Raw genomic sequence first — 13688 nt, 5'->3', positions numbered from 1 at the left:
GGGGTTAATGGGTGGGAAGCTGTAGAGGAGTGGGTGGGTTCCGACAGGGCAGCTCTGCTTTCACTGCCTTCACCTCCTGGGGGCTGTAAGAGCAGGAAGGGGCAGTGTGCTGGGCTGGGTGGGCAGTGTGCTGGGCAGGGCAGGGGGCTCCGTTCTGCTCCTGTAGTCCGCCTTCATGTCCTCCATCACCGGAAGGAGAAATCAGTCCATTCTGTGCTAATTTTTTTTTCTTTCAAAACGGCAATAATAATATTCGGTGATTTCCTCTCGTAGTGACTGGGTATAAATAAAACAGCTGGAACAGCTGCAATTTATTTATTTATTCCTAATGAGGGAACACCACGTGACTTTAATCAGCGTGCGCGCGCCTGTTGTATGTTAATTATGAGCTGCAGCAGCTGAATCAACACTGAGAGCGGAGGGGGCGGGGCGGCTTTACTTTAGGTGGCGGGGTTCGGTTGGGTTCGGTTGGGTTGGGACAGCAGGCCGCTTCATAAACACGGAGGAATCTGTAGAAATTTGCCTGAAACAAACCCGCTGTGGAGCCGCAGGAAGCGCTTCCGGTGTTCACCCAGTGCGCGCGCACCTGCGGGGGGATTTTCAGCAGGTATTTAATGAGAGTTTGGGGTTCTTGTTGTTGTTGTTGTTGTTTTTATGTTGGAGGTTTTTTTGACGCATGTTTTTGTTTCCGTCCTGATAACCGGAATAATCTAACGAGGAGGAAAGGCCCGACCCCCTGATCCATTTAACACCAGTTTAAGGGCAGCACGGTCACTTCCGGGACCTGGCCGGAGAAAGAGTGTGTGTGAGTGAGAGAGAGGGGGAGAGAAAGTGTGTGTGAGAGAGAGGGTGTGTGTATGAAGGAGGGAGAGGGTGTGTGTGTGTATATGAGAGAGAGAGAGAGAGAGAGAGGCTGTGTGTGTGTGTGTGGCTGTGTGTGTATGAGGGAGAGGCTGTGTGTGTGTGTATGAGGGAGAGGAGTGTGAGAGAGGGAGAGAAAGTGTGTATGAAGGAGGGGGAGAGAGGGTGTGTGTGTGTGTGAGAGAGAGAGAAAGTGTGTGTGTGTGTGTGTGTGTGTGTGTGAGTGAGAGAGAGAGAGAGGTTACAATGGCCAGTGTATCTCACTGGGACTCAGTTTCTTTCTTGCTCTACACCAGTAGTCTAATTGGTAGCCACTTAATTTACAGTTAAGATTTTTTTTAACTTCCCCATGCTTTTTCACATCCTTTTTAATATGGAATATTTTTTTCAGACACCTTTGTATTCATTTAGGGGGAAATTAGGAGTAAAAAGTGATCTGACTGGAATTTTTTTTTAATCCATATATTAAAGACTAAATTATTTCATATTATAAGAACTATAACAGGGTATTTTATTTATACATAATTGGTTGAGACAAATTATACAAATTTATACAAATGGAGCTGAGATATTGGCGAGATCTCGGTTAAACAGGGTTTTTGTTTATTTGGGTTGAACAGTGTAACTGGACTCGGACTCCAGGGGAGTGATTAGTCTGTTTATGGGTTTATTACAGGAGATCAATCATATCCCGAAAGAACGCTCAACAAATTAAACTTCTTCTTAAATTTAATACTCATAATTTTCTTCTCTACTCTAAAACTGGCTCCTGTGTTTAAAGGACTGTAAATGATACCGACTTTTATTTCACTAGTTAAAAATATATATTAATTACATCAGGTCTGCAGTAGGGTAAATAATACTGTGCTTATTTTGTCTTCATTTTTACTACTTAAATTCGTGTGCCACAGTGTTAATTTCTGCAAAATGATTTCTTTAGTCAGTCAGTCTTTGGGCTTCAGTCTCTAGAGATTGATTATTAGAAGCTAAATGGATTCATCAGGGGTGCAAGGTTTTTTTTTTCTCCCCAAAATAGTGCAATTTACTGAAATTAAGTCTTGTTTTTTTTGCTTTTCTTTTCAGAAAGAGAGGAAAATCAAAGTGCGTCTCTCTCGGTGCTAGGCCCCCCCCGGTGTAATGCTGAAGGTGTGTGTGTTTGGTCTGTAAGTGTGGCTGCTCGGGTTTAATGGTTTACTGCACTCGGTCTCAATCACTGCTTTGTGTCCAGTTCTGGGTTCAAATCTCTTCAGCTCTCTCATCTACGAAGTTTTTATCTTCCAACTTAAATGTTTAAACTACTGAAATATATAGAATGCTAAGATTCTCTCTCGTGTGTGAGATCTACATCAATCATAAGAGCATGGGCAGTAAAAAGACAAAGGTATATTTAAAATATTCCACTTCATATTTTTATTTTGACAGTAAATGTGTCAGTACAAACTTTACTGATGATTTTGTGACTTTACTATGACCAGTAAGGTTTTAGTCCTCTTTAACCAACACGGTCATAAAACGGTGTGTACAGTGCAGCTAAAACAGCTCCTTATCCAACAGAATTGTTGCAGGAAGAATTCTGGCCAAAACATGACCACCTTTTATTTGTTTTCCATGAATGAAGGAGAGTATCATTTATAGGCTTTTCTGTATTTTGACACTTGTCTTCAGTATGTTCTATAATGTAGAAGTCAAAACTATGAAATAACACGTATGGATTATGGGGGGGAGTTTCATATTTTAGATTCTTCAAAGCATCGAGCGTTTACCTTGATGACTCTTCGCACACACTATCGGCATCATCTTAACCAGCTTCTTGAGGTAGTCACCTGGAATGCTTTTCAATTAACAGGAGTGCCTCGTCAAAAGTTAATTAGAGGGTTAATTTCATGCCTTCTTAATGTGTTTTGAGATCTAATAGAAATACAAATCATAAAATGGCCCTATTCAGCATCACAACTGCAGTAATCCATATTACGTCAAGAACTGAACGAAGCAAAGAGAAACCTCCATCGTTACTTTGACATGAAGTGACTTTTTTTAAATAAAAAAACCTAAAGAAAAATATATTGAATGAGAAGTATGTCCAAATGTTTAACTGGTACTGTGTATGTTATAAAAATGTGTGAGCGAGAAATAAAGGTACCATTATTTTGTTGTCGCTGGGATCATGGCATCACGGTGGCACCTTTTGTGCTTTTTGTTAATCTGCATTTCAACTTGAAACATGGATGTAGCGTACCTTGTCGTTTTACAATTTTACCTTAATTAACTTTTTAAAGCGTCAAGGCGACACTAAAGGCGTCGTCGTCTTCTCTTTCTCCCAAGTACGTGAGAAATAATCAGGCCCCAAAATGTGTACTCCTAAATGTGATGCCACTTCAGTGAAGGATATGTACAGTGTAGTACCGTTTTTCTGAGAGTGTAAACTTTATTTACTTTTTTTAAAAAATTGTTTCTGGAGAAAAACAAATAGTCACAAAGCAGAGTAGGATATTAAACTCTCTCTCTCGGTGTGTGGGGGTGTATTATTATTGCATGAAGATTTACACATGGAAAACAGGGGATTTCTAAGCTGAAAATGTGGCCGTGATGAGATGAAGAGATGCCCGTGTGCCCCTGGAGCGAAACTGCTGGTTTGGTGCTTAAGGTTTTAACAGAAATGCTGAGAATGGAAAAACACAGGCGCATAGATGAGGATTAATAGCAGCACTATTTCGAGGTTTAAGTCCTGCCAGTGGGTTATAGCGCGATAACCTTCCTCACACAGGACAGTCTGTGCTCGCTGGCCGCCGATACGCCAGCAAGAGCTCATGGCTCGTACTCGCCATCACGGTGTTCAAGCAGAAACCGAGAAACGAAGAACAATAATGGCCTGAGGATGATTTAAGTTAGAATTGTACATATGATAGTTTATGCATACCATAAAACTCCTTCTTTTAGGTGAAGTGGGACGCCAGTGTCGTACTGTATAACCTAACAGGATGGCTTTTTTTTTTTTTTAAAAAGTTAATTTCCTTTATCCTTTTCAAAAACGAAAATTAAGAAATGCCAAACGCATGTGCAATGGAGTTTCTTCAAACCTCTGCTTATAGCACCTTTTATTTATTTAGTCTACCAAAAATCAGGACACGTGCTACAAATTTTTACAAACTTACTTCATGGCCACTTATTTGGTTTGTAATATGCATGAATGTTAAAATGTGAGCGTTATTAGGATTCAGAACTGGAAATGTGTGTGGGTGGGTGGGTTTTTAATTTAAAAAAAAAATGTAATAGTACTTGCTTTAAGATTTACGTGAAGATACAGAGGCTCGAGCTCAAGTGTGCGTCTTTAGCAGTATGAACCCTCTCAAGTGCAAGCTGGCTCGTTACTGCGAGTGAATACGGTTTTTTAACTCGGTGTTGCAACTTGAATTGTACCTGCGCTCTCCTCCGCATTCTTATTAGGATTTAAATTTGCGTTTTGTAAAGAAAGCTCATGTTTACTGCTTGGAGACATCAACGTGGTGTGGTGAAGGTTAAGGGCCCATAAAGGAACTTCAGCATTCTTACTTGACAACGCTGTAACCTGATCGCACCACTGGCATAATGGCTCTTAACAGCCCTAATTACAGAGGCCTGAACAGTTTGGCGTGTTTTATTCTTGTTGGTTCAGGTGACTGGACAGCTGCGCCACACCTTTTCTACCTGAACAGTTTGCTCGGTACATCACGGTGTCGTGAACTTTTAACCTGCCGGGCTTCGGCAGAACAGGTTTCTCTTGGCCAAGCTAAAGACCTGGCGTGCTTAATGCTGACACAGTAATCAGAGAATTAACAGCCGAATATGAGAATTCAGTTCAATGGGAAATTGGCTGGGAAACATTAAGGGCTCAGTGCCAGGATTCTCAAACACTTTATTTTTTATTTTTTTAAACCCCCAAGTCCACACTAAACACACAAAGCACCCTACACAGTCTACAAAATGGCCTGACGAAGCTGAACACATGTTGGTGAGAGATTAATGGCAGAGGCGTCAGTAATGAAGGAAACAAAGAGGCTTAACGCCTTCTAATATTAGCACGAGCATCTCCAAAGAACAAACTCGAAAACATCAGAAAAACAAACGTTCTGAGCAGATGTTGTAAATCGGCCTTTTCCACCACATTTCACGCTTTTTATTTTTGTCCCGTCTCATATTTCAAACCTTCCCCTGAACAATAGTATGAATGACATCTGAAAGCTTTGCAGAAAATAGTTGAATATCAAAATAAAATGATGGGGGAACGCAAACACGGGATATCAGAAGCCCGAGGAAAACTTTCAGGAGAAAACGAGAACTGGAAGGTGTTAACTATAGGTGCTAAAGAAGGCACTTGAAGATGTTTCACTTCTCATCTGAAAGGCTTCTTCAGTTCTGTCCGACTCGTGGGGAGTTCCGGGTATTTATCCTCAAGTGGACCCAAAGGAGCATCGTTGAGGTCTTCAAGAATTTCAAGCGAGACCAGTTGCCGCCTTTAGGTTTACTGTGACCTGGATGACTGAGAACCTTCACGGATGTACGTAACTGGAACTGTTGCACGTAAAAAAATTTGTTGATTTAAATCGATGGTTAAATATACTTGGTGGAAAAAGGAAGAAGGAAACCTGTTCTATGGCCCGTACATAATTTTTGTAGCCATTAGGCTGGTGTATTATTAATCCTTTGTTCACTTTTTACTAAGCAGCACAGTAGTCCAGCAGCAAGTTGCGACGTCCTCTCTCAGCTCAACGGTTCTGATTTCACTCCTGAGATCGGGTTACTGTCTGTACGCAGACGTACAAGTTCTGTCCATGTGGGTTTCCTCAGTGTTCTCTAGTTTCCGTCACCCTCCCAAAAACGTACTCGTAGGTGGACTGGTTATGCAAAATTGTCCCTGTGTGTCTGCCATTTAATGGACTGGAAATTCTATCCAGGGTGTGTTCCTGGTTCATTCCCAGTGCGTTTGGAAAACGCGCCAAATCCACCAGCGTAAAGTGGTTCCTGAAAGCGAGCGAGCGTCCCTTGTTGAATTTTTAAACGAATCCTTCAGGTCAGTAAAATGACGAGACGATTCGACTAAACTAATGAGTTATGCAGTTAAACCGGTTAACATGTTGGATATTTGTGCAGTATGAAAGATAAAAGGGGGAAAAAAGACAGGACGTAGCGTCAAACCCTGAGGAACGCCACAGTTTCTACTTCCTTTTTAATCTAAAGGATGATTTGCAGTCTGTGTTGTACAGTTAAATGATCATATGAATGCGTTTTTGTAGTTCTTAAGGAATTGCTGTGAAATCCGGGATTTATTCTGGGCACGAGTATAAACCCTGAATAGACGCATTATTTAAAAAAAAAAAAAAACTTTTTTGTATTTGCTCTCTCTGGAAGAAAAATATTGCAAGCTACTTGCAGAAGAACAGTAAAGACAGTCATTAGTAATTAATGTCCTGACGAACTACTTACTGTATCAGTACTTGGCGTGGAACAAGGACAAAACCCCCAGGCATGATGGCTGTGTGAGAATTGTGGTGGTCACGAGTACCAAGTGAAAGTATAAACACAAGTTTGTTTTTTACCCATTATGTGATTTAGCTGAGTAACGTTTTTTTTTTGATCCTGCATCACCATGTTTGTGAATTAGCGACCAAATCGGCCAGTCTTGGTGTTCAGCCACGTGATGCTAGCATGCTAGCTAAAACACAAGGGCTTGTTGAGGGGGGAGCCATTTTGTTCTCATCCGTAGTGCACTGGAGCGAGTTTATAAAATGTCAGTGGGGCTTGGAGGGTTTTTTTGTTTGTTTCTTGTTTCAAACAATTGACATGTAAATGTTTTACGGGGTGTTTATCTAGCTCCAAAGGTGTTTTGACTGCAAGGCTGGTTGGGTAGGGAACACGAGGCTAGCAAAGTGGCACTAGTGCTGATTAAATTAGCAAATCTAAGCGGGGTCAGGTTTTTCAAATAATTAATTCAGTCTTTTACCGGAGATGTTCTTAAATACGACAGTGTCAGAAGTTCTCAGGTTTCATTTATTTACGTCGGTCAGTGTAAGTTTGCACCTGTGTGCTTTTGCTAGTTAACAGTACCGTTGATGTTTTCTGGACACGATGACTTTGAAAGTTCTGTTATTACATAGCGATATAAGAATCTGTGCGCTGTAGCTTTTCACTGTGGCCGAAGTAGCGATAATGGTAGCTTTCGGAGTGGTAATGTTTTAACCAAGATGTATTGCACATGTACAACTTTTAAAATATTAGTTTCTAAAGGAAACAGCTTAATTTTACTGGCTGGAGAAACCTATATATGGGCAATTCCATGTAAATGTCAACCTCACCATGCAAAAATAAAGCAATATGTAATACATCAAAACCACTCCCAGAGATCTCACCTAGGCCTGTATTTTACAGATGTGAAGAAGTTGAACCAATTTGTCACAAGAATTGTTCCCTTCGCCTTAATATGTCAGTCTTTCTTTCTTATAATGTAAACCCCAAGCTAAAATCAACTTTGATCATGTACAATTCTATATTATTGCCACAAGCCACAGAAATGTATGCTAAAATCCACAAAACAGCAAAACAATAGCCATCCTAAATATTATTTAAGAACTTTGATAGTTTTAGCTGATATTTAGAGAGTTTTTCAAAGGGTTATGGTGGTTAAATTGCTGATTTTCTAAACATATGCCATGTCTATTTCAGACGCGTCACATCCATAACGGAATTTCGTCACATCCGTAACGCTGACTTTTCCTTCCGAAACTCTGCATGAAATACAAAATATTTTAAACAAAGATTTTTTAATATTCACCTTGGACCCCTCTATCAAACGGATATCTCCATTTCGACATTAGGTTTACAATTTCAGAGTTTGATAAAAATGTACAGTCACCCAAGAAAAGTGATACTTTTTCTGTCACATCCATAACGCATCTTTTATTGGCGTTTTCTGGCATGCCCTAGCTGTACTATGGGAATTGTTCTTGTTCTATCACTTCTCCAGTATGGTACAGCCTTAAAATATGCAACACCTGTTTAAATACTGGGAGACAATAAAACATGCACTGGGTCATTTGTTGCCATTTTGAGTTCAAGTGTCACGTCCATAACGCTGGAATTGCTCCTATTCAAAGACATGAAGTGAAAAATTCAGTTTTTTTTTTTAAAGGAAAGTCAGCTTAATTTTGTGTAAAAATGTATGCATTTTCTACATAAAATTATGGATGCAAAAAAGTTGCACTAAAGTAAAATCAGCCCTTTTTATTTTTTTTTTAAAAACAGTGTGGGTTAAAAAAAAAAAAAAAATCAGGTTGGAATAAAATGTCCAAATGAAACACGTCTTATTAATTAGCTGATCTGTCCATAAGTCAGCTGATCTCTTGCCATGGCGTCCATCATCCACAATTCAGTTAAATTGTACCCCCTCTGTCAATTCTCCACAGGTTTCTGTTCTGATTTTGTTTGAAAGAACTCGTCACTCCGCGCACAAAACTTGGTCGTTTTGTCAAATTTTTTGCTAACAAGTTCCTAATTAGGCCAAATTAACAAATTTCCCAGTCCTCTTACTAGAATTGTATCCCCACTCTCACTTCTCATCCAAATTCAGTTCTGATCGATGTTTTGGGTTGATCTTGCCTCGAGGAACAAAGCTTGGTCTTTTTTGATTTTCCTGTTGTAAACATTGTTTACAACTTTTTTTTTTTTCAGTCAAATCGTATCTCCTCCCTCCCTCAGTTCTCAATGGATTTCAGTTCTGATTGTTTCATTTGAAAGAACTCGACCTTCTCCGCAATACTTGGTCACTGTATTGTCAAATTTTTTTGGGACTTCTCATTAGAATCGTATCTCCTCTCTCAGTTCTCACCTGATTCCAGTTCTGATCGATGTTTTGGGTAGATCTTCACTCGGAATAAAATTTGGTCATTTGTTTAAATTGTCCCTGTGTGTCTGCCATTTAATGGACTAGAAATTCTATCCAGGGCGTGTTCCTGGAGAATCCACCAGCGTAAAGTGGTTCCTGGAAGTGAGCGAGCGTCCCTGTTTGCATTTTAAACGAATCCTTCAGGTCAGTAAAATGATGAGACAATTCACCTAAACTAATGAGTTATGCAGTTAAACCGGTTAACATGTTGGATATTTGTGCAGTATGAAAGATAAAAGGGGGAAAAAGACAGGGCATAGCATCAAACCCTGAGGAACGCCGCAGTTTCTACTTCCTTTTTAATCTAAAGAATGACTTGCAGTTAAATCATGTCTCCTTCCTCTTTCTGTTCTCAATGGATTTCAGTTCTGATTATTTTTATTTGAAAGAACTCGACCTTCTGCACAAAACTTGGTCGTTGTATTATCACGGGTGGGTTTTTTTTTTTCTTTTTCCTTCAACAAACAAATTGGTCATTAGGTCAACTTAACATATTTTCTTCTGACTAGAATTGTACATCTCATGCGAATTCAGTTCTGACTGTTTTGGGTCGATCTTCCCTCTGGGAACAAAATTTAGTCCTTTGTTGATTTTCCTGTTGTAAACAGTCGTGGAGGTTGGTCCTCTCTCACATCGTTACATTTCAGCTCTGTTTGTTTTGGTCATCAGGGTTGTTTTGATGGCAGGCCAGATGAGCGACTACGTCCTTGTTTTATAGCTCAGACGTTAATATGCTTGTGGCAAATATTCTTTGCGTTCCTTTTCCAAGAATGCACCAAAAACTGATTTTTATTTACATGAAATCAGAGCAGTGGCACCAACAGAAAGGGCCTCTCGCGTCGATTCGGCATCTGTTTCCAGCATCAGTTCGTGTATTTCTCTTTTATGAAAACACGGAAATCCTCTTAGAATGTAGAGTAAACTGATTACGATACTGTGGGGGATTATGGGTGGCTGTGTGCCGTCAGATTAAGTTTGAGGCAAAGCGAGGCAGCGTCAGCCCTGACACGGGTGAAACGCTGGCGTCCTCTGCTTTATAACTCCTGCGTGTAATCTCTCTCTCACACACACTCGCATGGAACACGGCAAGAATAAAACCAAACCACCTACTACACAGGACGCATCGTACTGATCTACAACCCAGGAGAAATCAGTGTTTTTACCGAAACTTGTTTAGTGGCTGCTTTTTATCAAAATCAAGGCAAATCCAGGACCGTCACATGTACGAGTGGTTTAGACTGAAGGGTCATGCAGGCCTGGTCATTTTAACTGAAAACCAGGAATACACCAAACGTGATCACTATATGAATCACAAAGACGGTTCAGTGAGAAACACTTTTATTTAAAAATGTTTGTACATGTCTGAATCTCTGGGGGAAAGTGTGTGCATGTTTTTTTTTTTTTTTTTTAATAAAAGATATGTAAAGTCCTTGTGGCACTGAACTCAAATCCACATCACTCTGCACAAGACAATGTGAACATTTTACAAAAACATCTTGCATTAGTTTGTACAATGTTTCAAGAACGTTTAATACTAACGTACAAACACTAGTCGAGTTCCTGAGAGACACGAGCTTCATTTTTAAAAGCTCGTTTGTACAACTACACAATCATTATCGCAACTGAAACAACTCCACAGTAAGATATTGTATTATAAATTCATATTCTGTGTTCACACTAGGCCCAAATGAATGACCTTGAGCTTTCCAGAGTCTTTAGAAACCTGTATAAAAGTGAAAGGGGGGGGGGGAGAGAAGTGTTAATGAAAAATTCCAGATGATTCGAGGTAAAGAATTCAAAATAAATACCCTGAGACACCTGATCTAATTGCTTTTAGGCCTGTAATGCATAAACAATCTTAAAATGCAAATATGGGATATACATATAGATCAGAAACAGTGTGGGGGAAGAAAATGTACTTTTCTTTCAGGCTCATAATTAAAGGCTAATTAAATGGTTCAGTTTTTCTCAGCTTTTGTTTTTCTTTCAGATTTGATATTAGCTGAGGTAACGAATTCTCCAACACACACACGCAGCTGAAAGCTGGCAGCTATTCAGGTGCCTCGAACCAGTTCGCAGTCAGAAGTTTACAGACACTCATCATGGACATGGAGGTCACAACGATATTGGGCGCTCAATGATTGATAGGAAAAACAAGAATTTGGTGCACAGGTTTTAATTCATTTTGGGTTTTCTGAAATGCCCAGAATTGTACACACAGGTTCAAAGATTTACATACACCCACTTGGATTATCGTGCTGAAAAGAGAGAACTCAAGCACTTTGGGCATATGTAATTAGACATGATGGCCTCCATCGTACTCTACTGGAAGGCTAGATATGAGCTTGCTGAATATAACATCCCATTCCAAATACGTTCAACCATATGGGTGTTAGTGAAGTCGGGTACTGATTTTAAGTGAGGAGGTTTTGGCGTTGAGGTCGGTGCAGGACACAAGTTTTTCCAATCCAACCTTGGCAAACCAGGTCTTCATGGAACTTGCTTTGTGCACAGGGACATTGTCCTGCTGGAGCAGGTTTGGGCTTCTTAGTTCCAGTGAAGGGAAACAAAGACGTTCTGGGCACTTCTGACTTTGTAGCACGAGTATGGAGAAGAACCACAAATTGATGTGGTGGTCAGGTGTCCACATACTTTTGGCCCTATAGTGTACTTCTGTTCAGGTCATATATATATAAAATAAACCCCGTGTATGAATAAAACTGCATGTCCTGCGGTCTCAAAAGTAGCCGGTCGCCGGCGGCAAATCGCCGTCTGTGGCTTGTTATTCCGCCGGCTATTGTCAGTCGAGTCACAAAATTAAATATTTCTGACGGCAAAAAAAGTTGTGAACGTAAATTACATCCACTATGTCATGCATGTCCGTTGCCGCGTCAACTTTGTTTACATCCTCGACATGAGTGCAGCCATTACTGCCCCTTGTGCCATATGTAAGCCGTACTCTGATTGGCTTAGAGTGTTCCATGGACTGTGAATGGTTCATACCGTCATGTGACTCACAAATGGCGACAAAGAGAGTTGCAAGTGGCTCCATGCTGGATGCGTAGCTAAAAAGGTCTAGAGGGAAAGGTAAGTACGTTCTGAACGCAAATTTATTCTGTCATTGTGTTGATATAGAAAAATAAATACGTCTTAGTCCACCGTTTCTCAGCCTCGCTTAAGACATTATAATCGCAGATCGTAAAGTTGACTCTGCGTTTGACAGCTGCTCGAAAAAACAAACTGCATGCGTAACAACGCTAATCAAGCTTAAACTAGATGATCCGCCTCAAATACCCGTCCCGGGTAAATGTTATCCCAATTTTAGATGACCTGTTCCAAACCATCCCGCCCCATGAAAAATTCGTACTTGCATCTCTCTCTCTTATTAATATATATATATATATATATATATATATATATATATATATATACACACACACACACACACACATTTGTTGTGCCTAACCCGCACTAAATAACTAGATTTATATAATTTCTATTCAGTAGGCCCCTACATGATTAGGTTGATGGATAAAAGTTATTTTCAATAGAAATGCTGAGACTGTCAATGAGTGCTGCTAGCTGCTGTTTTTTAATAACGATGAAGTCAGCTGATGAAGTACATGTAGCTGCATTTTATGTAACAGTTTATTGACTGCCAAAAAATAAACAGGGCAGCACGGTGGTGTAGTGATTAGCGCTGTCGCCTCACAGCAAGACGGTCCTGGGTTCGAGCCCCGTGGCCGGCGAGGGCCTTTCTGTGTGGAGTTTGCATGTTCTCCCCGTGTCCGCGTGGGTTTCCTCCGGGTGCTCCGGTTTCCCCCACAGTCCAAAGACATGCAGGTTAGGTTAACTGGTGACTCTAAATTGACCGTAGGTGTGAATGTGAGTGTGAATGGTTGTCTGTGTCAGCCCTGTGATGACCTGGCGACTTGTCCAGGGTGTACCCCGCCTTTCGCCCGTAGTCAGCTGGGATAGGCTCCAGCTTGCCTGCGACCCTGTAGAACAGGATAAAGCGGCTACAGATAATGAATGAAAAAATAAACATTTTGATTATAATTGAAGTTGTTTTGTTCTTCATCTGTATTCAAGATTTCACCATATTCTTCAATGGTATTAGAGAATCTGGAGAAACTTGTCACCTTAGCTTAGTCAAAGTGCACATCAGACTTAAAATTATTATATCATCCATATGTGGATTTCAATCGGACTACTTATGTGTTTGTTTGCAAATATTTCTGAAATTTGATAAAATGACTGAGGTACGGTTTCATATTTCAAGTTTCCAAATGGTATTGATTACCCTTTATTTTCACTGTTAAAAGTTAGCAGAGGCCACCATTTCTCAGTGCATTTCATAAAATTTTACATGCCCAAAGGGGGGCGCACTCCCCTTTGAACCCCCCCCGCACGCTTTGCGTGCATTATGTCTGCCGCTGGCAGACATTTTACCATTTTGCACCCTGCTGTAAATTATTTGTACCCTGCTATTCTCCCAAACTTTGAAGCCCCTGATGTCATCATTAATAAAGAGAATATCTCGCCCCACCATGAAGTAACATTTAGTTCCTGTTGGTGCCAAATTTGAGCAGGTACTAAAAACATTACACCTGGAACTTTTGATAATGGAAAACGCACAGTATGACAGAGTCAGGCAAGGAAATGTGTAAAGGAAGCCTTACCTGATCGTTGTGGTCAATAAGCTCGAATTCTACAGAAGAAGAAGAAGCACAGACGTGTCAGTGTGGGTGTGGCCACATCTGCCGGTTTTGTAGGTCGTACCGGCCCGAGGAGTTTCTCACGTTACACATGCAGGAAATTAGCTCAGCAAGTAGGTGTATATAGTATACAGTGTTCTGTCTCTAAAGTGAAGCCACCACAGGTCTAGCGCCCCTCATGGTAGAACATGTAG

The 13688-nt window shown here is 40.5% G+C and overlaps 1 protein-coding gene across 2 annotated transcripts in view; it reads right to left on the bottom strand.

Moving 5' to 3' along the window:
• Positions 1–10142: 10142 nt before the first annotated feature.
• Positions 10143–13688, bottom strand: part of wdpcp (WD repeat containing planar cell polarity effector) — a 259832-nt gene continuing 256286 nt past the window's right edge. For both annotated transcript variants that reach the window (XM_060933429.1, XM_060933430.1), the window contains 2 exons: positions 13459–13487; positions 10143–10499 (listed from right to left, as the gene is read on the bottom strand). In XM_060933429.1, coding sequence (XP_060789412.1) covers positions 10449–10499; positions 13459–13487 — 80 coding nt within the window. In that variant the 3' untranslated portion in view covers positions 10143–10448. The remainder of the gene's footprint in view (positions 10500–13458; positions 13488–13688) is intronic.

Source organism: Neoarius graeffei, chromosome 11, assembly GCF_027579695.1.
Source record: "Neoarius graeffei isolate fNeoGra1 chromosome 11, fNeoGra1.pri, whole genome shotgun sequence".
In the NCBI taxonomy this organism is placed as follows: domain Eukaryota; kingdom Metazoa; phylum Chordata; class Actinopteri; order Siluriformes; family Ariidae; genus Neoarius; species Neoarius graeffei.
Note: the sequence above shows the minus strand (reverse complement) of the source record. Positions and strands in the feature narration are given on the sequence as shown.